Here is a 26,888-nt window from a genome sequence, read left to right on the forward strand (position 1 = left end):
AGACTTTGGACAGGTCTGCTCTGGCATGCTACAGGAAGTGTCAGGCAGATTTGGGGATAGGTGGTTCAGAAACTCTGACACGGTGCATCACTGGAGGATAAAGTTCTAAGGTCTCATTTCATTACATAAGCTGCTTTGTAAGGAAATACCTCTGAACCTCACTGGATGCCTTGCTCTTTAGAGCTCTGGGCTTTGTACACCGAGGTAGGGTTGGTTTGCTTCATGTCATGTGTGGGCACAATCAACTTTGACCTTTCTCTGCTTCTTTGGTTCATAGGCAAAGCAGTAAATTTCCACTCTCTGTAAACTATGCAGAAAGGAACTGGTCTCAGTGACCACAATGCCTAAGTTCTTGAGTTTCATTTTTCAGGGCAGATATCTGAGGTGTTCCGTTTTATGATCCCTGGTTCCATTTCAGATTGAAATTCTTTTTTTTTCTTTTTGGGTCACACCTGGCGATGCACAGGGGTTACTCCTGGCTCATGCACTCAGGAATTACTCCTGGCGGTGCTCAGGGGACCATATGGGATGTTGGGAATTGAACTCTGGTCGGCCATGTACAAGGCAAACGCCCTACCCACTATGCTATCACTCCAGCCCCTCAGATTGAAATTCTTTTTCAGGACATAATCATGCTGATTTGGGGGCCAGAGTCTTAGTACAGCAGGTAGGGTGCTTGCCATACATGCAGCCCACCCGGGATGGGGGAGAGGTGGAGAAGAAGGAAGAAGCCGAGGAAGAGGAGAGGACATGGAAGAGGAGGAAGAAGTATGCTGGGAACTAAAGGTTGAGTTTTAGAATGCTGGTCCTGTTGATATGGAACCCCTCGTCCTCACTGCCCGTCTTACTGCCCATCTCAGCCTGACATCCTTGGTATGAGAAAACAAACCCACAGACTGAATCTCTCAGAAGGAGCTCCAGGAAAGATGTTTGCCTTGAACTGCCGAGGAACGAAGCTATGTAGTAGCTTAGCCTAGAATTGTTCTTGTAGGAATATAATCAGAAGTGTGCTGTGTTTCTCCCTGCCCACTATGAATGGTGCTCCCCCTCCTGGTTTCCTGGCGTAAGGCAGTCAATTTTGCAGGGGAATGGATGGGTCTCTCAGCCCCTATGAAAAACAGTGGGGGAGATTCCTCAAGACATGAGGGGAGGGGCTAGAGCAATAGCACAGTGTAGGGCGTTTGCCTTGCTCGCAGCCGATCTAGGTTCGATTCCCAGCAACCCATATGGTCCCTCAAGCACCGCCAGGAGTAATTCCTGAGTGCATGAACCAGGAGTAACTCCTGTGCATCCCCGGATGTGAGCAAAAAAAAAAAAAAAAGAAAAAAGAAAGTAAAAGAACATGAGGGGAATCTCCCCATATGATCCTACATGCCCACCAGGAGTGATACCACAGTGCAGAACCAGGAGTAGGGCTTACCTTTCAGGCCAGATTTATTTTTATTTTTATTATTTTGTTTTTTTGGCTGCACCCAGTGTTGCTCAGATCTTACTCCTGGCTCTTCACTCAGGAATCATTCCTGGAGGTGCTCCTGAACCGTATGAAATGCCGGGAATCAAAGTGGGACCGGCCCACTCCTGGCAGGCTCTGGGGACCATTGGGATGCCTTTGAACCGAGAGGGTCCCATGCAAGGCAAGCGCTCTACCCCCTTTACTATCAGATTTATTGTAGCTCCATCTCCTATTCTAAGATAGGAAGTGAATGTTGTACATGTCACTAATCACTTTAAATGCCTCCTGCAAACTTTTGGGTTTTTTTTTTTGCTTTTTGGGTCACACCTGGAGATGCACAGGGGTTACTCCTGGCTCTGCACTCAGGAATTACTCCTGCCGGTGCTCAGGGGACCATATGGGATGCTGGGAATCGAACCTAGGTTGTCTGGGTGCAAGGCAAACGCCCTACCCGCTGTGCTATTGCTCCAGCCCCTCCCGCAAACTTTGATGCTCTTTTTTTTTTTACTCAATTCAAAATACTCTTATTTTCTTTACAATTTCTCATTGTAAAGGACTGGTGGATTAATACTAGGGTCAGAGAACAAACTTTGTATAACCTCAGTCCTTTTAAATATAAGGCCCGAGCACCGGGGGTGGGGGGGAGGGTGGGCAGGCTGACAGGGAGCCGACGCCCAGCACGCTGTCACACCTGGGCTCCGAGCATCCCTGCGAGGATCGCGTTGCAGGAGCGCCGGGCGGAGGAGCACGGTCCCAGCGTGCGTGCGTGTGTGCGTGCAGCGGAAGTCCCGCCTCCCGGAGCTCGTAGTTGGCTGGACTGCAGGGGCCGAGTAGGAAGAAGCGGAGCGGGATTGAAGGAAGCGGCGGGGTCGGGAGGTGGGTCGAGAGGACCCGCCTCTTCCATTGGCTAGGCCCGCGGAGCCGCCGCACCGCGATTGGTCGGGCGTCAGCGCCGGCCCGCCCCTCGGCCGCGAGAGGCGCCGGGATCGCGGGCGCCGGCCGAGCCAGCGGCGGCTGGAGGCTGCGACCTGACGCCGCCCGCCGGCGGCCGCCGAGACGCCGCGCGTCAGGTGCTGCCCCGGGGGCGCCGGCCGAGGGCGGGCGGGCGTCGCTGCTGGGCCGGGCCTGTGCGGGGTGGCGCGGGGCGCCTGCGGCTGGTCCCGGCTCCTCCATCCCCGGTGGCTGTCGGGGACCTGCGGGCTGCGGGCGCGGTGATGCGGGCCCGCGCCCGCACCGCGCCGCACGGTCTCCCGGTGCCCGTCGTTGGCGCCGTGGTCTGCGAGCACTCGGCGGCCCCGCGGGCTGACGTTGTGGTGGCTGCGACCGCCGCCCTCAGGGTCTCGCTGCGGCGGGAGGAGGAGCGGCGGGGCCGCCAGCACCTGCCAGCCGACGGGCCTCCCGGTGCTCCAGGCACCTGCCTGCAGATGGGAGGGGGGGGCCCTTCCGATGCTCCTCACACCTGCCTGCAGACGGGCCCGCCCGTGCTCCCCGCATCTGCGAGCACACGGGCCCCCGATGCTCCCCGCACCTGCAGACGGGCCTCCCGGTGTTCCAGGCACCTGCTTGCAAGACGGGCCTCGTTGTGCTTCCCGCACCTATGTGCACACGGCCCCCCCGGTGCTCCCTGCACCTGTAGGCAGGGCTCCGAGTGCTTCCCGCACCTGCATGTGGACGCCTTCCGGTGCTCCTCGCACCTGCATGTGGATGGGCCTCCCGGTGTTCCAGCCATCTGCATGCAGAAGGGCCTCCTGGTGCTCGCCTCCCAGTGCTCTAGGCACCTGTGTGCAGATGGGCTTCCCGGTGCTTCCCACACCTGTGTGCAGACAGCTTCTGGTGCTCCTCGCGCCTGCATGCAGACTGACCTGCCGGTACTCCAGGCGCCTGCATGCAGACGGGCCGCCCGGTGCAGACAAGTCACCCTGGTGCTCCAGGCACCTGCGTGCAGACGGGTCCCCCGGTGCTCCCCACACCTGTGTGCAGACGGGTTTCCTGTGCTCCCGGCCCCTGCATACACATGGACCTCCCAGTGCTCCGGACAGCCCTCTCCGTGCTCCCCCTGTTCCTGTGCTCTCTGCACCTTGCGCCTGCAGATGGGCCTCCCTGTGTTCCCCATGCTCCCCTCACATATGCGTGTGTGTGGATGGGAGCCTCCCTGTGCGCGCTCCTTACAGCCTCTGCTTCCCCTGCCCCGAGTCCTCAGGAAATCGGAATTGGAAGGGGCTCTGGGTCTCCGACGAGGCACTTTCGCCCACAGGCTTGGAGCGGGAGCTCCGCCAAGGGAAGATGCCCGCCGAATCTTTCTACCTGGCCGCACAGGCGCGACTCGACTCCAAATGGCTGAAGACCGACATCCAGGTGGGTCTGCGGTGGGTCTTGGGCTGATGGGGCTGTGGACAGTGTCGGGCTGTGTGGGCTGTGCGCAGAGCGGCCGGCTGGTGTCCACTTGGAGTTTGGCCTCTTGCAGCCAGAACTGCCTTCTGTGCTGGGCCAGGAGGTGCGCACTGTGCATGCCCTGAAGTTGCCGCCCTTTGCGGGTGCAGGGGGCATCTAGCTCTGTGGGTTTCTCCACTTTGCGCACAGGGGTTCTCGTCTGAAACCGTCGTTTGGTGTCTGTTCCTGAGGGACTCCTGAATCAGCCAGACCTGTAGTCTGATTTCCTGTGGAAACTGACATAGAAGCTGACATCCTTTGTTTGTATTTTCTTGGGGGGGCCTTGGGGCTACACTGCTGAGGCTCAGGGGTTCCTCCTGGAATTACTCCTTGTGGGGTGCAGGGAGTGGGAGTGTTTTTCAGGGTCTATCTCAACTGTGTTTGTGTTTCTGTTCAGTTTTAACTTGCTTCTGCTTATGACTAGTCTTACTGAGTTCAGATTTTTCATATCAGCATATGGAAACAGTGTTGAGCTTAGGTGCCAATGTTTTCATTTACTGTGGTAATTGCAAGCTTTTCAGGAACTAGTGAGTAATAGCATTTCTCTGAACTATTCTGTTATTTTTGTTTGCAAATGAGTGAGAGATCTACTTTTCTTTGAAACATACATAGCTTTATTACTATTTAAAAATATTATAAATGCAATGGTCTAAAAAAAATCCAAGGTTTATGAGTAAAAGACCAAATACAGTAGACACTTGCTGACCCTGATTTAATCCCTTGCATCCCATATAGTCCCCAGAGCCCTCCAGGAGTAATCACTGTGTATGATCAAAAAACCAAAATTAAAAAAAAAAAAACGAAACCCCAAAGTTTATAGGATGCTCATTTTCACAAATTTGCAGCACCAGTTAATAAGCTAAAACATTGGATATTTAGAAACATTTCAAAAAGCTGTGAACACGTTTAGAAAATTGCTTTCTCTACAAAGAATTTTATTAGCGTGGGACCGAAGAGATAGTTCAGTGTGGAGGATATTTGCCTTGTATGTAGCTGACCTGAGTTCAACCCCCAGCATCCCATATGGTCCCCGGAGCGCTGCCAAGAGTAACCCTTGCGCATTGCTGGGTATTGCCGGAGAAAGCAAGACAAAAACAAAGGGAAAACATTTTATCAGCTATAAAAAAATCTGTACAGTTTTTATACTGAAGCTAATAACGAGTTGCACTTGTAGTCACATTCTTTTTTTTTTTTTTTTTTTTTTTTTACATTTTGGGCTAGGCTGGAGCGATAGCACAGCTGTAGGGCGTTTGCCTTGTGCACAGCCAGCCCGGCCAAGTCAGGTTCAATTCCTCCGCCCCTCTCGGAGAGCCCAGCAAGCTACCGAGAGTATCTTGCATGGCAAAGCCTGGCAAGCTACCTATGACGTATTCAATATGCCAAACACAGTAACAAAAAGTCTCACAATGGAGAAATGGAGACGTGACTGGGCCCGCTCGAGCAAATCGATGAACAATGGGAGGACAGTGCTACAGTGCTACATTTTGGGCTATATCCAGTGCTCAAGGATCACTTTGGGCCAAGGGGTTGGGGTGGGGCATATATTTGGTTCTTGGGATTGAACCAGGGTCTGTGCAGGGTGGTGGTTCTTTTTCCTCACCCTCCTCCTCCTCTCCCTCCTCACTTGCTCAAAGCCCACTTCCGGTTCCACTCTTGCACTTGGCACTGTGTGCTGCATTAGCCTTAAGAATAGAATGCTACTTTTGGAGCTTCTTAGAGCCAGCAAAATGGAGTGTTTGCAAGTGTTCCGTAGCATGTGTGTGTTTTGTCTTGTCTCTGGTCAAGCATCTCAAGTATTTCTCCAGGAATCTCCCTCTTGCCTGGTGCTGAGTCAAGCCAGGTAATTGTGTCTTCTCAGCAAAGCATGAGTGACTGAAGTGTTCCCTAAAGTTTTGGGGGTGGGAAGGGAGTCCGGCTAAGCATCAGGGTTGTTGTTACAGATCGTGGGGTTGTTGTTGTGATGTGACATTAGATAAGAACGCATTGAGCCTGTGGTTGGAGAGATGAACAGTGGGGCCGCCACTCACTTTGCATGCTGCTGATTGCAGTTTGATCCACACCACCACATTTGGTTCCCGGAGCATTGCCAGAAGTGATCCCTGAGCACAGAGCAGGAGTAAGCCCTGAGGCACCACCAGGCGTGATTTGGGTTTATTTTCATATTTCTTTTTTTTTTTTTTTGGCTTTTTGGGTCACACCTGAGGATGCTTAGGGATTACTCCTGGCTCTGCACTCAGGAATCAATCCTGGCGGTGCTCGGGGCACCATATGGGATGCCGGAGCACAAACCCGGGTTGGTTGTGTGCAAGGCAAACACTCTCCCTACTGTACTATTGCTCTGGCCTTCTACATTTGCTTTTATTTAATAGTTACTGTGTATTTCCCTGTGTACCACTTGTTTTTGTTCTTTGTGATGTGTGTATGAGATGGTATCTCGTCATTGTCTTATTTTGATTTTTGGTACACTCAGCTGTACAAGGGCTTACTCCTGGCTCTGCTCTCAGGGATCACTCCTGGTGGGGCTCGGAGGACCAAACCAGGTTCTGGGGATTGACCCTGGCTCCCCCAGGTGCAAGGCAAGCTCCTTACCTGCTGTACCCACTGTCCGGTTGCTCCTACTCCAATCATTGAATTTATATTAGTATACGTATTGTGAGATAGTTCAAGTAAGGCATGACCTAGTGAGTTTTTGAGTCTTAGTCATCAAATTGAGTGACTGCTGAGTTTGAGTGTAGTATCTTGCTGTGAATGTAAAATTGAGTGCTGGTGCTGAGTCACACGAAGAAAAACCCTTTATGCCTCTGTGGTGGCCATGGCCATTTTACTTTCTTTTGTTTGGTTTTGGGGCCACACCTGGTAATGCTCTGGGCTTACACCTGGCTCTGTGCTCAGGGATCATTCTTGGTGGTGCTTTAGGGACCTGTATGTGGTGTTTGGGATTGAACTCGGGCCTGCTGCTTGCACAGGAAAATCACCCACCGCGCTACTTTCACACTGACCGCATTAGGCTTTTGATTAATTCACTGAAATATACCGAGCTTGGCTCTCTTAGACATGCAGATTGCTAGGCAGAAGGAAGCCTTCCAGACTCCTTCTAGGAATAAATGAAGAGACCTAGGTTTTAGTGCCCCCAAGGAAAAGTTTTATGTTGGCACAGAAGTAAGTTCATATGAGACAAGCTTGGCCGTGGACCACGGTTGTGCAGAGTTTCTTGAGCTACTTAGATATTTCATGCTCGAACCCTTCCTGAAGGCCTTGCCCCCAGGTCAGGGCAGCTGTCACGGTGATGTGCGCCTGTAGCACAGCCTCCATCGTGCCTTGGATTGGCAGAACTGACCCTGGGTTAGTGACTTGTCGTTCGGTAGAATCACTTTCCTCTCATTAGAACAATTCTTTATTAGTCAGAGTGATGGTACAGCGGGCAGGGCACTTGCCTTGTTGCTCCACCGCTGACCTGTCCCCAGCCCTCTTCATGTTTTCATGTAACGTTTGCTGAGAAGTTTAACACTTCTCTGGGCTGCAGAGTCGATTAAGGAGTAACAGCACGTGGTCTCTTAGAAGGGTTTTATTCTTGGAACATATATGCGTATTTACTGGTCTTGGTATAAGTCTTTGGCCTGTTCTGAGCCCGAGTCCAGGAATGGGATTATCCTGCTCTGAACTGCAGAAGCTCTCCTCAGATGAGTCTCCTGTACTGTTTCTATTCTGGGTTCTTTGAAGTGGAACATGAAATTAGATATGTATGAGGCAATTATTATGATTTTTTTTTTGGTCTTTGAGCCACACCCGGCAAGGCTCAGGGCTTACTCCTGGCTCTGCACTCAGGGGACTATATGAGATGCCGGGATCAAATGTAGGTTGGCCGCGTGCAAAGCAGGCACCCTCCCCACTGTACTATCACTTTGGCCCCTGTATGAGGCAATTAAAAAAAGCCCCTCTGTATTCTGAAACAATAATAGATCACAGCAAGTTTCAGAGAAAGTGGAGAGGTCGCTGCTTCCCCTCCGCCCAGACCTCCCCGCCCCCCCTCATGATGGTGGCATGGTTTCCAGGCTAGAAGTTGACATGGGCAGGCCTCACCCAGTGTGTGCTGTGCTATTCTAGCTGATGGGCTGTTGCCACTTCTGCAGTTTGGATCTGTGCCTTTTTGGGGCTAAAGGGACAGGACAGCGGGGAAGAGGCTTGTCTGGCATGTAGCTGACCTGGGTTTGATGGCTGGCACTACAGAGGGTCCCCCGAGCCCTGCTAGGAATGATCCTTGAACACAGTGACAGGTAAGCCCAGAACACTGCTGGGCATGGCTCCCAAACTCAGACCAGACTCCAAACGTCTGTGCCTGCTCCATCCCCATCCAGCTCTCCCTGTTGCTTCCCTCTGTTGTCACAGTACCCTGCCCTCCCCCCCCCCCAATTCCCCTCACCCCTGGCCTCTGACTTTGCAGTCCTGATCACTTTAGGATTATGTCAGTCCGAGATTGTCATCTGCTCTGTGACCTTTGTGATTGGTTTTGTCCACTTAGCTAATGCCCTTGAGATCTAGCCAAGTTGTTGAGTGCACAGTAAGTTAAATTTGTACCATTTGTGTCTTCTAATCCTCAGTTTTAAATGGTTTCATGTGGGGGCTGGAGTGATAGTACAGCAGATATGGCATTTGCCTTGCATGCGGCCGGTCCTTGTTCAATCCTTAAACACTGCCAGGATTAATTCCTGAGTGCAGAGCTGGGAGTAAGCCCTGAGCATTGCGGGCTGTGACTCAAAAAGTGCCCCCCCCCAAAAAAAAAATGATTACACATTGGGATCTAGAGTGGATGGAAGAACACTTGCCTGCTTGTGATCTACCCAGGTTTGACCCCTGGCGTCCCATAGATTCTCCGAGTATTGCCAGGAGTGATCACTGAGCACAGAGTGAGGAATAACCCCTAGCACCGGTGGGTGTGGCCAAAGACAAGAACCAAAAACAGCAGAGAAAAGATTATAGTGGGGGGGGGGGGGCTGGCAAAACGCTTGCCTTCCATGCAGCTGACCCGGGTTGATCCCTGAAGCTGTTTATGATTCCTGAGCACTGCGGGTTGGATCCCCTCCCCCAACAAAGAAGGATGATTACATGTATGACCAGAGAACTAGCACAAAGGCTGGCCTGAGCTTTGTTGTACTGTACCCAGCATCACATGGTCTTAAGTCTAGGGTCACTCATGAGCACTGAGCCAGGAGTAGTTTATAAGCATCACCGAGTGTGCCCTCCCCCCACAAGTAAACAGAGTGATTAAGTATAAAAGGCTTTAAAATGAAATATTTCCATTTTTTCTTTTTGGGTCACACCTGGCGATGCACAGGGCTTACTCCTGGCTCTGCACTCAGGAATTACTCCTGGCAGTGCTCAGGGGACCATATGGGATGCTGGGAATCTCATTCGGCTCAGTCGCATTTAAGGCAAACGCCCTACCTGCTGTGCTATCTCTCTAGCCCCTGAAATATTTTTAATGTCTAGATGGCCACTTTTTATTTAGAAATGCCCATAGTGGGGCTGGGAGTGGCCCAGTGGCTAATGCTCTGGCCTTTCAACTGTGAGACCTGAAGTTTTGCCCACATGCCCCAAGTGCAGGCCCTGGCTTTGGTGCTAGCAGACCCATGGTGCCATAGTCGTGCTGCTGAACCTTGTGGTCTGGTGCCATCCCTGCACGACAGTGCCATGCCCCCCCCCTCCCCTCTTCACTCACTCCTGCATGCCAGTGCCGCTGCTCCACCTGGACTCACCCCTATATGCCAGTGCTACGGCTCCACTTGGACTCCCCCTGCATACCAATGGCGTGGTGCCATGCCCCGTCTGGACACACCCCTCCATTCCAGCCTGGTGCCAGCCCTGACCCTAGAAGAAAGGGAAGGAGTCAAGAAAAACAAATGTGAACATTTTGGCAAAGTCTCCTCTCAGCTTTTCCAATTAATAGAAGAGATTTGAAAATAAAAGAGTGTTATTTGGGGCATTGTGCCTGGCAGTGCTGGGGTCATGGCAGTACTAGGGGTGAACCGTGGCTCTTGCATAGAACACATTCACTTCAGCACTTGGAGCCATCTCCCCAGCATGAAAATGAAGACAATTTTGTGGACACAGTTAGTTGATAGTATGCCTTGATACTACTTTGGAGCCTGAGGGATCAGTAGCTCACTTTTTAGGTTCACTGTTTGTATTTGTATTTTGTCAGGTGTTTGCATGTGTTTGCCTTTTGTTAGTCGTTTTTTCCTTTCATTCTGTCCTTTTTTGGGGGGGTGGGGCTGTGCTTCCTGGCACTGCCTAGGAGCTCCAGGACCTGTTCCAGCGATAGTGTGTGCCCAGCTGTATGAGTCTGGGGGTTTGCTGCTTTGGGACTCCTGGCTGGGCCGGGACCGAGTGCGGAGCTTGAAGTCCAGTTCTGAGGTCCAGGCCCTTGTGAGTCTTACTTTAGGAACCTCCAGTTTTGTTTCTTCTAAGAGGCTAATGGTCAGTTAGATGGGAAAGAGAATGACTTGACTATGAGACGCGGCCACCTGGCTTTATGCCGCAGAGCGTCGAACAGAAGGGCATATGGAGGGGCCCAGGCAAGGAGGCTGCGAGGCAGCCTTCTTGCTTAGCTGCAGTGTCTTTCTGTGAGACGGACTTAGCGGGGAGGGGCTGGAGAGAGAGGTCACTTAGGAGGGTGCTGGCCTTGCACCCGCACAGCAGACCCCCCACCATGTGATCCTGCCAGAAGTGATTCTTGGGCTCAGAGCCAGGAAGAAGCCCTGCGTACAGCTGGATGTGACCCCAAGCCCCCAGAGTCTGAGCTCAGGAACGAGTGTTCCCGTGAACGCTTCCTGAGTGACCGAGGAGCGAGAGACTCCCTGGCGCTGAAGGAGCAGACAGGAAGTCTGTGGTGGGTACTGATGTCACCAGACAGACACGCTTTGCCCTCTCCCCGACCTTCCCCGTTGTTTGTGAAACCCATCTGAAACTTCTGGAATCGGCCTGTTGTCTGGAGGGGTCCTGGTGAGGTACTTTCCCCTGGTGCTGCGGGCTCCTGGTGAGGCTCTGGGGACCCCTGCCAGGGTCTGCCCAACTCCTGTCTCTCGGCCCCGTGTTGCTGCTGTCCCGAGCAGGCCTGTCTCTGCAGTGGTGTTTGTGGTGCTGGTGTGTGTGTGGGCCTTCACCTGCTGATGCTCTGTGGCTGCGTGGTGATGCTGGCGATCACACCCAGGCCTCCCGCACCCTCATCCTGCCTCCTTCCTCTGCTGTTCCCATTTCCGCTGCCCCCAGGGCAGCTCTGTTGTGCTCAGACCCTCCCCCAGGGAATCGGCTTGCTCTGTCGTCTTGGTGACGCCTCTCCTGTGTATCCTCTGAGTTGTGCCCAGACATCTCCCTTAACAGCTTCCTGGGCTCTGTCTCTCCTCCTCACCCCAGCTCCTGCCCCCCTTCCTTCCTGCACAAGCCCAGAAGTTGGGACTTCTGTTCCTGCATGCCCCAGGCTTCTCCCATAGTGACTGCTATGTACAGGGCTCCAGTCCCAACTCTGCTGGGGGTAGGTGGTGCTTGGACCAAACTCTAGACCTCACATGGGCAAGGTTTGTGCTTGGCCACTTGCATCCCTCCCCCAGGCTCTTTTTTTTTCTTTTTGGGTCATACCCAGCGATGCTCAGGGTTACTCCTAGCACATGCACTCAGGAATTACTCCTGGCAGTGCTCGGGGGACCAGATGGGATGCTGGGAATTGAACCCGGGTCGGCCGCATGCAAGGCAAACGCCCTACCCGCTGTGCTATCTCTCCAGCCCCACCCCTTCCCTTTTTAACTGGGGGGGTCACACACAGCTGGGCTGCTGGCCTGTTGCTCATGAGACCCACATCCTTTAGCTGTGGTGTGCCTGAACCGGGATTTTCTTGTGATGCCGGGAGCCCAGACGGTGGAGCTCAGAGTCTGTGTGTGTGTGTGTGTGGGGGGGGGGGTACTAGGAACCTAGACGGTGATGCTCAGAGTCTGTGGGGTGGTCCCGGGACCCCAGATGGTGGAGCTCAGAGTCTGTGGGGTGGTCCCGGGCACCGAGAGGGTGGAACTCAGAGGCTGTGGGGCGGTGCCACGACCTCAGCGAGTGGAGCTCAGAGTCGTGGGTTGGTCCCGGGATCAGGCTCTTTGCTACCTAGGTGTCTTGGGCCCCTTCTCGGAAATGTCCTTGTCCGGGGTGCTTGTGGTAAAGGCGTGTATGTGTCTTTGCTGACTTAGTCTCTCTCCTCCGTGGGGTGCCTGTGGATGGCTGGTCCGTGCTGGGGTTTGGGTGGGCGCACTGGGACCTGTGAGCCAAGGCAGGCCTTTGTGCTCACCTCTGGCCTGAGTGAGAGAGGTTCCTGGGCTGCTGCTTCCCTCAACAGACCCTCAGGGCCCTCCTGCCTTCCTCTGACTTATTCGTGTATCTTGGGGCCAGGCCCCGTGGTGCTGGGTTCTAGTTCTAGGGTCTGACCCTGGGCCCCCAGCAAGCAAGATGGGAGCTGCCCAGCGCTTTGTGCTGCCCCTGACCCTGGCATGCTTCTCGGACACCCTTCCCTCCGCCAGCATCGCTGTCGTATGACAGGCACGGAATGGTTGGAAGGTTTCTGTTTCATTTTCATTATCATTTTCATTCTGACCAGTGAATAAAGTTTTATCTAAGAAATTCATTTTGGGGCTGGAGTGATAGCACAGCGGATAGGGCGTATGCCTTGCATGCGGCCCACCTGGGTTCGATTCCTATGGTCCCCCGAGCACCACCAGGAGTAATTCCTGAGTGCCGAGCCAGGAATAACCCCTGTACATTGCTGGGTCGGACCCAAAAAGCATAAAAAAAAAGAAAAAATTTAATTTTTTTTGTGTTTTGGGTCTCCCAGGTCCCCTCTGGCTAGGTCAGCTAAGCAGGCTGGCAGCTCTTGTGGTGCTGCCTAGCCCTGTGGTTTAGGAGAGGCTAGGGGGCCACTCAGGCAACACTTGGGGACTGTGTGGTGCTGGGAAGTTCACTGGGCAGCTCCTTAGCCCCCTGTATGATTTCTCTGGCTTCAGTGAAGTTTGAGTGTATTCCAGTAATAATGTTTAGTTCAAAAGTCTCTAGAAGTACTTTTTTGTTTGTTTTCGGGCTACACCCAGCGGTGGTGTGGGCTTACTCCTGGATCTGGGTTTGGGATCACTCCTGGTGGTACTCAGAGGACCATATGGGATGTCAGGGATCACACACAGGTTGAGTGTGTACATGGCGAGTGCTTTTCCGCTGTTCTGTCTCTCTGGCCCCTTAACTGTATTTTTTAGGATGATTTTGTTTTTGATTGTATTTCTTGGGATGGTTTTCTCATCATTGATGATGAGCTATAATTCTTGTTTCATTATTTCGGAATTTCACTGTATGATCCCTCTGTGATCTAATCTTGTTTGACCCTTGCCAGCTTGCATTCACCAGAGATGGGCTCTGCGGCCTGTGGAACGAGATGGTCAGGGATGGAGAGATCGTGTACACGGGGACAGAGTCAGCCCAGAACGGAGAGCTTCCTGCCCGGAAAGGTGAGGCCTCCCCTACCCTGTCGGATAAACTGGCTTTCGTCGGCATCTGGGATGTCCTGCAGGCTGGGCTTTGACTGGACCCCCAGGCCAGACCCTCTAGCCGTGATGTGCCTGGGCTGGGATTTTCCTTTGGTGCCATGACGCACACTGTGAGAGGGTCTTTGAAGTTTTGTTCTCACTGTGGTTCAAGTTGGCTGCAGGGGAGTTAATGTGAGGCGCCAGGGACTGTCGTCCACTAACAGTGGACGGCATTTCTATGTGTGTTCTTCTCTGAGCGCTTATTTACAGGTTCTGGGCGCTCCAGTGAATGTGTCCTTTAATGTTTGAAATGTGTCTTGCCTTACCGAACTAGAAATCATGCCTTTTAACTAGATTGAGTAGAAGTAATTACTCCTGAACATTAAGAAAGGCTTAAAAATATTTTTTTCCAATTGTGTTTATTTTGGGGGCAACTCCTAAGACAGTGAGTGCTTGGGAGACCTGGTCCCCCTTTGGTGACACTCAGCCAACCAGGTCAGTGGTTCAGTGTGAGGCCCTAGGATGCGGTGTTGCTTGGTTCTCAGTGGACCTGCCCAGCAGTGCTCAGGGGCCTGACCCTGCCATGCTGGGTAGCACGATGTTGGTACCAGGGATTGAACCAAGGTCGGCTGTGTGCCAGGCAGCACCTTGACCTCTGCACTCTCTGGCCTCTTTAGAAGAGTCCATTCTTTGGCCTAGAGAGATGATTCAGTGGAGAAGGCCTTGTGTGTGGCCGACCCGGTTCAGTCCCCAGCACCCCTTGGGTTCCCCTGGCCCCATCAGGAGTGAAAGCCAGGGGGCAGCCCTGAGCACCGGTGGCGGTGGTGGCCCTGAGCCATGACAGAACAGGCTGGTGGTGGCTGTGTCTCCTTGTCTAGTGCCAAGCCCGTGCAGCAGAGAACGCCTGGCCTGCAGTTGGTTGGGCGGGGTGGATGGTGTCGGGATGGAACTCAGCTGAGTGAAGCAGGGAGTCCCGTTGCTGCGCTGTCCTGGTCGCCTCTGCTCATGTTGACCGCCTGCCTTTCCCTCCCAAGTGTCCGGCTGCCGCGCCAGACCCGCTCTGTGGCTCCCACTTAGCGTCTGCCTCTAGCTTGTGTGCGTGAGGAAATGGTTCATGTTGGGTCTTTTGATGTTCTTTTTTTTATTATAGCTTCCAAGTTTCAGCATTTTTCTTCTTTTTGGGGCACACCCAGCAATGTTCAGGAGTTACCCCTGGCTCTGCTCCCAGGGATGATTCTTGGTGGGCTCGGGGCCATATGGGATGCCGGGGATAGAACCCAGGTCGGCCACATGCAAGCTAAGTGCCCTCCCTGCTGTCCTGTTGCTCCAGCTCCTCCCTTGGGGTCACACGCCGTGTTCAGGCGAGCCTCCTCACCGAGTGGTGCGCTTAGGGGAATTCCGTGAGACTCCGTTGGTGGGCTCGTGGTGGGCTGTGTGGCAGAGGCACCGCTGAGGCTCACGCAAACGCGGCTGCTCTGCTCTCCCCAGTCCTGAGGATTTGGAAGAGCTGAGGTTTGACTTCATTTTGTTTGTTTTGTTTTTTGGGCCACTTCCAGTAGTGCTCAAGGGCTACCCTGGCTCTGTGCTCAGGGATCACTCCTGGCAGGGCTCCGGAACCCTATGGGATGCCGGGGACTGAACCTGGTCAGCTGTGCACAGGGCAAGCACCTTCCCCACTGTCCTATCGCTCTGGTTTCTGTGCCTTTTTTTTTTTTTTTCCTTTTTGGGTCATACCCAGCAGTGCTCAGGGGTTACTCCTGGCTTTGCACTCAAAATTACTCCTGGTGTTGCTCAGGGGACCAAAAGGGATGCTGGGAATCGAACCCAGGCTGGCTGCGTGCAAGGCAAACGCCCTACCTGCTGTGTTATCGCTCCAGCCACTATGCTGTTTTCCTTGAAGTAGTTTATTCCTTTCCACCTTAGCTCTCCCAAGAAGTAGAGTCTCGAGTTTGTAAAAATGATGGGGGGCAGAGTTTGGAATTAAAGGTGAGCCCCCTGGAAAACATTTCACTGCGGACATAGTTGATTGTCTTCAGGACTGATCGGCCACATGTACTTGCGCGAGTTATGGCTGGTCTGACCTCCTTTTGTGCAAGACGAGCTGCTTTTTGTTTGTTTTTAGGCCACGCCCAGTACTCTGTAGGGCTTTCTCCTGGCTCTGCTTGGGGATCACTCCTGGCGAGGTCTGGGACCCTTCGCTTGTGAGGGATCAAGCCCAGATGGGCTGTGTGCAAGGCCAGCACCTTTCCTGTTGTCCTCTTCGCCCTGGTTTCCATGAGTTTCATTTCAAGCCCAGAGATGCCCAAGCAGTGATGCAAGTCCAGAGCACAGGCTCGCTTGGTGCCAGCTGCCCTGTGCCCAGAGATGCTCAGGGAATAGCCTTCAAGTAGTGCCACTCTGTACGCCCCCTTCCCCCCACCCCAGGAGAAAAAACCCGAAATGCCTGGAGAGGAGTTAAAAATATGCAGTTGGACTTCTGGATGTTTCCTCCCTGGTGAGCTTGTGCTGACTGACACACCCCTGCTGGGCTCCGGCACTTCTGGGAGGGCGGAAAGTGCCCTCCGAGAGCTCAGGATGGTCTGTGCCACAGCCTGTGAGAGGGTGACAGGAAACCCCTGAGGGGTGGGTGCTTGGGGAGGGTTACTGGGGAGGCGAGTGTTTGGGGGGGGTGGGTACTGGGGTGTGCTCGGAGGGTGCTTCCTGTGGCTTGGGAAATGGGCCACCAGGTAGAAGACTGAGATGAGGGAGGAGGGAGGGGAAGAAAGAGAGAGGCGAGGGAGAAGAGAGGGAGAGAGGAAAGAAGGCCCACCAGCCTGATGAGGCATGCGCGATCTCCAGAGCCCTGGGCCAGAACAGCCGGGAGTGTCTACTGGGAAACCCCGCACACTCCAGGTCTCACACAGCGTTGCTCGTCTGGGCCCTGGCGGATGTGGTCAGGTGCCAGGTCTGGCCCTCTGAACTTCTGTTCCTCGAGTGCAGTGGAGGCTGGCCTGGGAACCTGCATTTCCCACTGTAGCCACGTCCCTTCGCTGGCGTCTGCCTTGGTTGGTTGGTTTGCTTGTCTGCGGTACCTGCATTTAAGTTGGGGTCGGCCACATGCCAGGTGATACTTTGACCCTGTTCTCTCTCTCTCTGGCCCCCTGGTGGGGCACATTTTTAAAAAAATTTTTTAAAATTTCTCCCACTTGGGATTATTTTTCCTGTTTAGTGAAGACAGACATCTCTGTGGACGTCTGGGATGGCAGCAACACATTTTGAGTAGTTTTGAGGTTCTCACAGTATCAGTATAACATCTCTGTCAAATACGCATAATGAAATGTCACAGCTTATCTCTTATCTATTATACTGGGCCTTAGGACAGCTTAAGTGGGTACTTTCCTGGTTGCCCTTGCGAAGATTTAGCTGTAGCTAAAACCTCTTTCTTATTTCTACCTTTTTGTTGTTTTGGACCATACCTAGCACTATATTCCTGGCTCTGTATTCAGGGATTAGTCCTGGCTGGCTAGGACACCAGGGGGCTGCTGGGAATCTAGGTTGGCCGTGTGCAGGGCAAGCGTCCTACCCACTGGACTATCTCTCTGGCCCCTGTAATCTATGTTTTTTAAGTACTAGTAAAAGAGCCGCATATCACCGTCAACCGAAGGTGACTAACATTCAGAGAGCACACTGCCCAGTGGTGGCAATTTCTCCTCTTCTGAAGTCACGATCTAATTTAAGTATGTAGAGGCAAAATCCAAAGAATGGATGTGTATGTTTGTAGGGCGGTTAGATTTGGGGAAGAAGGTGCTTGGAAATGTTTATAATAGGACAGTGATGGGGCCTGTCTGGAATCTGAAGAGCAGGACCTAGAGGCTGGAGAACCAGCCCAGCACCTAGTCAGGAGATCTGTCCCAGATGAGCTGGCAGGAGCCTTGTGTGAGGGGGCCGGTCTGGGAAGTAGGCACCGCATAGGGACTGATCTCGGAGCACCACGGGTATGGTTCCCTGCTCCGTTGTGGTATAAGGGACAGATTTGCCACCCTCCCCGCACCCAAGTGCCCAGCACCCTCTGCCCCTTTCCTTCTCACCACCTTTCCACTTCTCACCTTGTTCTTTTACTTGGGCGGTGGTGTCATACCTTGCGGCATTATTGTGGGTTTCATATACATTTAAAGTTGTCGTGTTTTCTGGGGCTGGAGCGATAGCACTGTGGGTAGGGCATTTGCCTTGCACGCGGCTGACCCGGGTTCGATTCCCAGCATCCAATATGGTCCCCTGAGCACCGCCAGGGGTAATTCCTGGGTGCAGAGCCAGGAGTAACCCCTGTGCATCGCCAGGTGTGACCCAAAAGAAGCAGAAAAAAAGAGTTGTCATGCTCCCTTGGTAAATGTACCCCTTTATATTTTTGTTTACATTATTGTTGATAATTTTCTCTGTGCTCTATTTTGTCTGCTATTAACATAGCTATCATAGCTATTTCAACTCTGTGTTGACTCTTTTCTTCTCTTTTTTTTGTTTTGTTTTTGGGCCATACTTGGCGCTCAGGATCATTCCTTGTGGACTTGGGGGCAGTAAGGGGTGTCAGGGATCAAACCTGGGTTGGCCTGCAGTACCCTTCCCTCGTCAACACTTATTTTTCTTAATGTATCTGCGTATTTCCATTTATTGACTTAATTTTTGGTATTTGGGCCACACACTGTGGCAGCAGGAACTTTGTGGACTGGGGCCCCTTCTGAGCTATCACCCAGCTCGGCCTGGGGGTGCCTGCGACCACTTAACAGACCATTATGGAGGCTGGGGCGGGTGTGGGGGGATGCAACAAGTGGCTGTTACATCTTGAAGAGGAACATACAGAGGAAGGATTTTATTTTCCAGATGACGGTGTGGATGGTCAGAGTGGATCCAAGAAAGAAGACCTGAATGACAAAGAGAAAAAGGAAGAAGAGGAGGCGCCCGCGCCTGCCTGCCGGGCCAAGTCCATCCTGGAGAGTTGGGTGTGGGGCCGGCAGCCAGGTACTCCAGCTGCCCGGGTCAGCCGCCCTCATGGTGGGCTCCGGATACTGCTATAGGTTCTGTAGTGAGATTGGAACGACTGGCGTCAGTGTGCTCGGCACTGCGGCCGGTTACAGAGCCTCTTCCTCTTTCTTCCTCTTCCTGTTCCACTCCCCATTCTGCACTGCCACTGGTCCTTAGGGTTTTGCTTCTCTCGGTCCCTCGGCCCATGCAGGTGTGGCCGTAGAACTTCTGTTCTTCTCGGGCGTATTTGACTTCCACTGTGACCTCTGGGCCGGCCTTGGGTCTTTGGCGAGTGCTTCCATTTCCTTCCTTGTTAAGGCTGAGTCATGTTTGTCATCTGGAGATCCACGCTGTGTCTGTCGTTCACTGAGCACTGACTGCTCCACAGCTTCCCCTCTGGCCCTTGTGGATGATGCGGTGTTGATCGCAGATACCGAGAGCTGGGGTCTCCGCCCTCATTCCCTGTTTGAGTGGAAATGTCGGGGCCAGTGGGAAGCCGGACACTTTGTTAACCTGCTTTCCCATCAGCCGGGTTCCGATTCGCTGCGTCTTTCCCATCAGTGGTTGTGGTCACTGTTGGCCTTGGGCTCATCTCTTAGGTCAGGGTGGTGCTGCTTTGCATTTCGGGCGGCCAGTACTGCTGTCCACCTTCTCTTGGGCTTGGACTCCCTGTGTCTCCTACACGGCGGCACCTTCTGTGTACCTTGTCCACATTTTCTTTTGTGTTGTTCCTTTTACTTTGATGTTTCGAGAGTTCAAACATATTCTGGACACTCGCCCTTACCTGTCTGTTACACATACACTTTCTCAGAGTTCATGGTTTGTCTTTTCATCCTACTGACGTAGTGTTTAGTACATTAGAAGAGTTTGTTGCTTTTTGGGCCCATACCCAATGGTGCTCAGGGATCCTTCCTGGGTCTGCCAGTGCCCTCCTTGCAGTGCTGTCCCCTGTTTGCTGTAGTGCCTGTTGGGATCACTCTGGTGTGAGAGCTGAGGTTGGTTCCTGGTCCCTCATGAGTCCCGATCATCAGAATGGCCGGTTCCCAGGCCCTGGCCCTGCTGGGAGTCACACATCTGTACGTACAGAAGCACAGTGCTCTCTGTGCAAGTTCTGGACATGTTCTCTGTGCGGAATCCAAGTCTTTGACCTCTTGGGGACTGACTCAGACTCCTCTGGGCACATCGAAATGGTTGGCGTTAACCCATTGTCCCTGCCCGTCTTCCTACACCACCAGAATCTGTTCCATTGAGGGAGCGGGGGGTCGGGGTGTGTAAGGGGGAGGGAGGTTTTCACCCGGCCCCAGAAGTGAGCTGCAGGGGGCCCGGGCAGGGGCGAGCTCGGGGATCCTGCAGTGACTGCCCTGCACCGGTGTTTCTTGCCTTGCTCGCAGATGTGAATGAGCTGAAGGAGTGCCTCTCGGTGCTGGTGAAGGAGCAGCAGGCGCTGGCCGTGCGGGCCGCCACCACCACCCTCTCGGCCCTGAGGCTCAAGCAGAGACTGGTCATCCTGGAGCGCTACTTCATCGCCCTCAACCGAACAGTGTTTCAGGAGAACGTCAAAGTCAGGTGGAAGACCAGCAGCATTTCTTTGCCGCCTGTGGACAAAAAGAGGTGAGACCCTGATGAGGGCCTGGCCCCGAGCACCCACCCAAGGGCCACTTCGGCTGGCAGCCTTATGAGAGGCTTTCATCAAAGTCCCTTCGGTCGTCACATGTCCTTTCTTCTCCCCTGGAGCATCTGCCCCAGGGCCGGCAGCCGTGGTATTGCCTCTGCCGGGCGGTGCAGGCACAGTCTGGACCCACACTCCTCGCTTGAAACCGGGAGCGACAGTCTTGGCGTGGCTGCCAGGACCGCGTCCTGTCCATGCGTTGCTCTCTGCTGTGCTTTTGTGTTCAGAAGGTCAGCCTGAGAGATTTCCCCAGAGGATTGTATTGTACGGAATCACAATTTCCGTCCTGGACTTGGCCACTCTCGTGCAGAGGAGCAGAAGAAAGTACTGGAAAAACCTGAGAGAGAGAGGAGAGCAGGGGCTGTGCAGGTCCCCTGGGCACCTCTTTGCTCCTGAGTGGGGGTCACGTTCCCCTCCACAGAGCCGAGTGGTACCAGGATACATTCCAGCAAGTGAAAGAGGAGCTGGGCACTCTTGGCCTTCCATGGCTTCCTCGCTGAGACTCACTCTGCCTATGCTGCTGGAACATTCTTAATTCTTCCGGGGTTCCTGTATGTGTTGGTTCATTGAATCCAGAGTCAGTGATCCAAAGTGCAGAGGTGGCTGAGAGTCCATTTACCATTTCTTGGTGGTCTTGCTTCTGTGGTGGCTTAATGATTGGGGATTAACTGAAGCCCGTCTTTCATTAAATGGAAATCCCTAAAAACTAAAATGTAAACAAAAAAGGACACACATCTTTTCATTTTGAGGTAATTGTGAATTCACGTGAGCTTGTGAGAAACAGCAGGGGTGGCCAGAGAGGTCGTACAGCGTGCTTGCCTTGCTCAGGGCTGACCCGGGCTCTATCCCTGACACCCCATACTGTCCCCTGGGTACTTCCCAGAATGATCCCTGAGTGCAGAGCCAGGAGTGACCCGCATGGGGCTGGGCCTCCATGTCACTGGGCTCTGCCCACATAGTTTGTGTTCATCATTAATCATCCCCCGCACACGCACACATGCATTCACACATGTGCACGTGTGTACACACACACACACACATCACAATCCGTGACCCTTGGGTATTCTATGTACCTTCCAAGTCACATGAATGCCTTTCTCCTTAACGAGGACCCTTTTCTGGGCTGTTGGATGAAAACCTTTCAAGAAAGAAGACTCAGGAACCTGAATGTGTGGTGGAGAGAAAGCCCGGGCTGGTGGCGTGCACAGGGTCCCTGGGGGTGCCACTTGGGCTTCTCCCTCCACCCTGGCTGACCACGTCTCCCGTCCCTTCTGTGTGTTGTCCACAGCTCTAGGCCTGCAGGCAAAGGAGTGGAGGGACTTGCCAGAGTGGGCTCCCGGGCGGCGCTCTCCTTCGCCTTTGCGTTCTTGCGCAGGGCCTGGCGCTCAGGTACGCACCGTTCCCTGCACACGTTGGGCGCCTGTTTCTCTTCTCGCTCCTGCGCTGTGGGTCTCTGGCCCTCTGTTCTGGGCCCCTGTGTGTGTATGTGGGGGGTGTGTGTGAGTGTGTGTGTGTGTGTGTGTGTGTGTGTGTGTGACGGGAGGTCATCTCCTCCAAGCTGAGGGTGTCTGTGCTTGGAAGGGGTGCGGATCGGACCCTGACCCGTCGGGCCTGGGAGCTCCTGGCAGAGGCCTCCACTGCCTCTCAGGCAGACGGACAGGAGTGGGCGCCCTGACGTGCGTGTCTGTGCCCAGGGGAGGACGCGGACCTCTGTAGCGAGCTGCTGCAGGAGTCGCTGGACGCGCTGAGAGCCCTGCCGGAGGCCTCCCTCTTCGATGAGAGCGCCGTGTCCTCAGTGTGGCTGGAGGTGGTGGAGAGAGCCACCCGTTTCTTGCGCTCCGTGGTGACCGGGTGAGTGCCTCTGGGCGGGCTGGGACTGAAAGTTGTTTCTGGAGCATGAGGGTCAGTGCCCGGGCCGGGTGGCGGAGTCTCCTCTATTGGGCATCAGAGCGTAGAGGCAGATGCCCGTCTTCTCAGAGGGATCTGGGCTGGGAATTCGGCCCATGGTGCTGTGCATTTTGTCAGTGTGAATAAGTGTCAAGCAAACGTCTCTACTCAGCAGAGAAGTTGCTGGCCCACGTGGAGAGACGAGAGTGCGCCTCTGCCCACCCTCCCCAGCCCTTGCCCAGGCAGGCGGCACTCAGATCCTCAGGCCCAGGCATCGGCTCCAGCCATGTAACCCGTACTGGAGCAGCAGTTACCTAGGGAGGGAGAGGGAAGTAGCGGTGTGTGTCGGGGAGATCCAGGCCCGTCGCTGACTGTTGCAGGGCAGACAGGTACTCCAGGTGCTTCAGTGCCATGGAAATGGTTTCAGAAGTGTCACCCGCTGTGATCTCACTGCAGCTTGAGTGTGTGTTGTTCATAGAATCAGACCCTCAGGAGTTAGTTTCGTGCTTGGAACTGGTGGGGAAGTCTGTGCAGCAAACTCCAGACACTCGAGTGTCGGGGGTGGTGGGGGGTGTGGATAGGCACACACTCTCCACACCAGCAAGTTCTGTGCTATGTTTATTCACATCATAAAACCATGAACCATGACAATGCACAGCACCATAGGGCGGATTCCCAGCTCAGATCCTTCCTCTGAGAAGTCAGGGGGAGCATCTCAGCCTTCTCTCACGCCCGCTGTCATTTCAGGGATGTCCACGGGACTCCAGGCACCAAGGGGCCGGGCAGTGCCATCCCCCTGCAGGACCAGCACCTGGCGCTGGCCATCCTGCTGGAGCTGGCGGTACAGAGAGGCACGCTGAGGTGAGTGCTGCAGGGGTGGGCGGGCGGGCCCCGCAGTCAGAACCAGCCCCACTTTCCTCTCGCCTGTTGGGTGCAGGGACACGCTCCCCCTCCTCGGCCCAGCTTCCTCTCTGGGAGCTGCTTTGCCCTCCCCTTTGTTTCCTTCCAGTGTTGTTGTCGCTGTGTTCTGTGTCTCGGTTGCCCCGATGGTGTGCAGGGCCCAGCCCCGGGACTGAGTTTGTTCTGCACCTTTTTTTTGCTTTTTGGGTCACACCCGGTGATGCACAGGGGTCACTCCTGGCTCTGCACTCAGGAGTCACTCCTGTCAGTGCTCAGGGGACCATATGGGATGCTGGGAATCGAACCCGGGTCGGCCGAGTACAAGGCAAACGCCCTACCCTCTGTGCTATCACTCCAGCCCTGTTCCGCACTGTTAAAGTCCTGAATTCTCCTGTGCAAAGTTGTGTCTCAGCTTTCTTTTTCTTTTTGGGTCACACCCAGCGATGCTCAGGGGTTCCTCCTGTCTCTGCACTCAGTAATGAGTGCAGTGCTGGGGGACCATATGGGATGCTGGGGATCGAACCTGGGTCCGCCGCGTATAAGGCAAATGCCTTGTCCGTCCAGCCCATGTGTCTCAGCTTCTTAACTGGTTTCGTGGTTCAGATGAAGGCAGAGGTCTCATGTTAACATCTTGGCGCTGCTGCCCAGTGATCTCTCTGCCCACACAGTTTTCTTATCATTTTTGTTCTTATTTTGGGGCCACAGACTGGAGTGATAGCACAGCGGGTAGGGCATTTGCCTTGCACGCGGCTGTCCTGGGTTCGATTCCTCCGTCCCTCTCGGAGAGCCCGACAAGTTACCGAGAGTATCCTGCCCGCGTGGCAGAGCCTGGCAAGCTCCTGGTGTATTCGATATGCCAAGAACAGTAGCAACAGTCTCACAGTGGAGACATTACTAGTGCCTGCTTGAGCTAATCGATGAACAATGGGAGGAAAGTGCTATAGTGCCACATTTTGGGGCCACACCTGGTGGTGCTCAGGGTTTACTTCTGCTCTTCACCCAGGAATCACTCCTGGCAGTGCTCAGGGGACCCTCTGGGATGCCCGGGTTGGAGCCTGAGTTGGCCGCGTGCATGGCAGGCGCCCTCCCCGCCTGCTGTGCTATGGCCGTGGGCCTCCTGTCACCCTTCAGTGGTTTCCGTGGTCTAGCCGCCAGCTGGGTCTCCAGCAGGCCGGTGACTAGAGCGGCCACGCTTGTCTTCCAGCCAGATGCTGTCTGCCGTCTTGCTGCTGCAGCAGCTGTGGGACAGTGGGACACGAGAAACGGACAACGAGCGCTCGGCACAGGGCACCAGCGCCCCGCTCCTCCCCCTGCTGCAGCGATTCCAGAGCATCCTGTGCAGCAAAGACGACCTCCACACCGAGGGTGACCCGCACGTAAGCATCCTGCGGACGCCGTGGGTGCAGCCCCCGCTGTCTCCAGGGGTGGACGTGACTGAGTGTGTCGGGGTCCCCCGCAGCCGTGGAGCCAGGCCAGGGCCTGCGTTCCTTGTGGCTGTGCGAGGGCGCAGGGCCCCGGTGAGTGATGTTGTCTGGGGGACGCCCTGTCCTGCTGTGTCGAGCATGCCCTCCGCTTCCCTCCGCAGCTCCTGACGGGCCCGCTCAGCCCCAATGAGAGTTTCCTGCGGTACCTGACTCTCCCGCAGGACAACGAGCTCGCCATCGACCTGCGGCAGACGGCGGTCGTGGTCATGGCCCACCTGGACCGCCTGGCCACCCCCTGCATGCCGCCGCTCTGCAGCTCTCCGACCTCGCACAAGGTGTGTGGGGCTCCCCGGCTACCCGCTCCCCACCTGAGCACTCAGGCCATTGGTCAGCAACCTCGCGCTTGGCCAGCTCTCTCCACACGTGCCGTCCAGCCTTCCTCATGGGCTGTCGGCTCTCGTCCGCATCCCCAGGGAGCAGCTGCTTGTAGGCAGGTGGGCCTGGCCAGTGTCCTGCAGTCACCACCTGGGTCTGACTCTGATTAGTCGCATGAAGGAGATTTCATCTTATAATCAGTGCAGTTGTGTGTTGTATGTTGTGTGTTGTATCAGTGTTACATGCAGGAATGCTTTCACTCCCGCCCCTGCCCCAAAGGCATCCCTGCTTGCTGCCCCGAGGACAGAGCTTAGCGTTGGCCCCTTTTGTTGCTTTATGTCTGACAGGCATCACCACAACCCTGGTGCCTGGGCTTCTTGGAGTTCTCTCCCTTGCCCCTCAGTCTCCTTCCTTCCTTCCTCCCTCCCTCCCTGCCTCCCTCCCTCCCTCCCTCCCTGCCTCCCTCCCTCCCTCCCTCCCTTCCTCATGTCTGTTGGTGCTCTGTGTTCAGGATCACTCCTGGCAGGCTCAGGGGCCTGTTTGGCGTGCCAGGAACTGGACCCTTCTCCCCAGCCCCTTTTTGCTTTGTTTCCGTCGTATAGTGTCCCAGCAGAAACGGGTTTCCTCGCACTAAGCAGACCGTTTTCCTACTCTGTGGAGAACGTGTCTGCTCTCTCTTTGGCAGGGCTCGCTGCAAGAGCTCATTGGCTGGGGCCTGATCGGATGGAAGCACTACGCCAACGTGATTGGCCCGATCCAGTGTGAGGGCCTTGCCAACCTGGGGGTCACGCAGATCGCCTGTGCAGAGAAGCGCTTCCTCATCCTGTCACGCAATGGCCGCGTATACACGCAGGCCTACAGCAGCGACACGCTGGTGGGTGCCTTGGTGGGGACTCGCCCCCACCCCCCCCGGGCCAGTCTCTAGTTGCTTTGGTCTCTGAAGACTTGTATCTTTCCCATCATGTTCTGTGGTTGTGATTGTGATCTGTCGGCTCAAGATTTGGGGCAGAATGTCTTTTCAGATCAGAAATATCTGGCTGGAGTGATAGCACAGTGGGTAGGGCGTTTGCCTTGCATGCAGCTGACCCGGGTTCGATTCCCAGCATCCCATATGCCCTTGAGCATCACCAGGAGTATTTCGTGAGCGCAGAGCCAGGAGAAACCCCTGTGCATTGCCGGGTGTGACCCAAAAACCAAAAAAAAAAAAAAAAAAAAACCAGAAACATCAGGGGCCAGAGTGGCAGTTACAGCAAGGCTGTGGGGCTCTTGCCTTGTATGCCGCTGTCCCGCATCCCATGTGGTCCCCCAAGCAGTCCAGTAGTGATTCCTGAGTGCATAAGTGCAAAATCAGGAGTGACCCCCGAGCATTGCTGGGTGTGGTTCCCCTCCCCCGCAAAAGAAATCTGAAGCGTCAGACAGAGACCCTCAGGGCTCGTCCTGGTTCCATTGCTGATTTGACTCAATGACAGATCAGGGGCTTGTCTGTTGTGGGGATGGTGGCAGGTGGGGAGATAGGGTCCCTGACTTTCAGCCCTGAGACTTCGTCGCGCATGATGTAGGGGGCAGCCACCAGCGCCCCCTTCTTTTCTCAGAAGGGCCTCGTCTCCTCGGCCGCCCTGCTGATCTCCTTCCTGCCGTCTCCCCTCCAGGCGCCGCAGCTGGTGCAAGGGCTCGCCTCCCGGAACATCGTCAAGATTGCCGCCCATGCGGACGGGCAGCACTACCTGGCCTTGGCAGCCACCGGAGAGGTGTTCTCGTGGGGCTGCGGGGACGGCGGGCGGCTTGGCCACGGGGACACTGTGTACGTATGGCCCTGCTCTCTCCTTTTCCGTGCTGGATCAGCTGGGAGGAGGGGGCTCCAGACCGTGTCCACCCAGGCTGGGGTCCAGCTCTCTGTCCGCAGGGTGCTGGCTGCCAGTCCCTCCCCGGTTGCACCCCGCCTTGAATTTTCTCCCCCGCACACCTCGCAGTGCCGTTCAGTGGCCGCACAGGCCTCAGCGTGTCCATGTCAGGGTGGCCCCACCCGTTTCCCTGGAGCCTTCTTGCCATTCCCACAGGCGTGAAAGTCCACGTTCTGCTTGTGAGCCGCCAGCGGGGTTCTTCCATTGGTGCCTTCGCTGGGAAGGCCATTGCCTCCAGAGTGGCTGGCGGGGGCCCTCTGCTTGTGGCTGGCCTGGGTGGGCCGGGAGCTGGAGCGCTGCCCTCTGGCGGCA

At 54.8% G+C, this 26,888-nt stretch overlaps 1 protein-coding gene across 3 annotated transcripts in view; it reads left to right on the forward strand.

Moving 5' to 3' along the window:
* Positions 1 to 2,429: 2,429 nt before the first annotated feature.
* The window catches only part of HERC2 (HECT and RLD domain containing E3 ubiquitin protein ligase 2), a 105,363-nt gene continuing 80,904 nt past the window's right edge, over positions 2,430 to 26,888 (forward strand). For all 3 annotated transcript variants that reach the window (XM_056124797.1, XM_056124798.1, XM_056124799.1), the window contains exons 1-12: positions 2,430 to 2,523; positions 3,708 to 3,808; positions 13,293 to 13,407; positions 18,280 to 18,417; positions 19,812 to 20,031; positions 21,378 to 21,478; positions 21,784 to 21,940; positions 22,724 to 22,837; positions 24,081 to 24,252; positions 24,462 to 24,635; positions 25,361 to 25,549; positions 26,325 to 26,476. In XM_056124797.1, coding sequence (XP_055980772.1) covers positions 3,737 to 3,808; positions 13,293 to 13,407; positions 18,280 to 18,417; positions 19,812 to 20,031; positions 21,378 to 21,478; positions 21,784 to 21,940; positions 22,724 to 22,837; positions 24,081 to 24,252; positions 24,462 to 24,635; positions 25,361 to 25,549; positions 26,325 to 26,476 — 1,604 coding nt within the window. In that variant the 5' untranslated portion in view covers positions 2,430 to 2,523; positions 3,708 to 3,736. The remainder of the gene's footprint in view (positions 2,524 to 3,707; positions 3,809 to 13,292; positions 13,408 to 18,279; positions 18,418 to 19,811; positions 20,032 to 21,377; positions 21,479 to 21,783; positions 21,941 to 22,723; positions 22,838 to 24,080; positions 24,253 to 24,461; positions 24,636 to 25,360; positions 25,550 to 26,324; positions 26,477 to 26,888) is intronic.

The sequence above is a fragment of the Sorex fumeus genome, unplaced genomic scaffold (assembly GCF_029834395.1).
Source record: "Sorex fumeus unplaced genomic scaffold, SorFum_2.1 ptg000051l, whole genome shotgun sequence".
Classification (NCBI taxonomy): Eukaryota; Metazoa; Chordata; class Mammalia; order Eulipotyphla; family Soricidae; genus Sorex; species Sorex fumeus.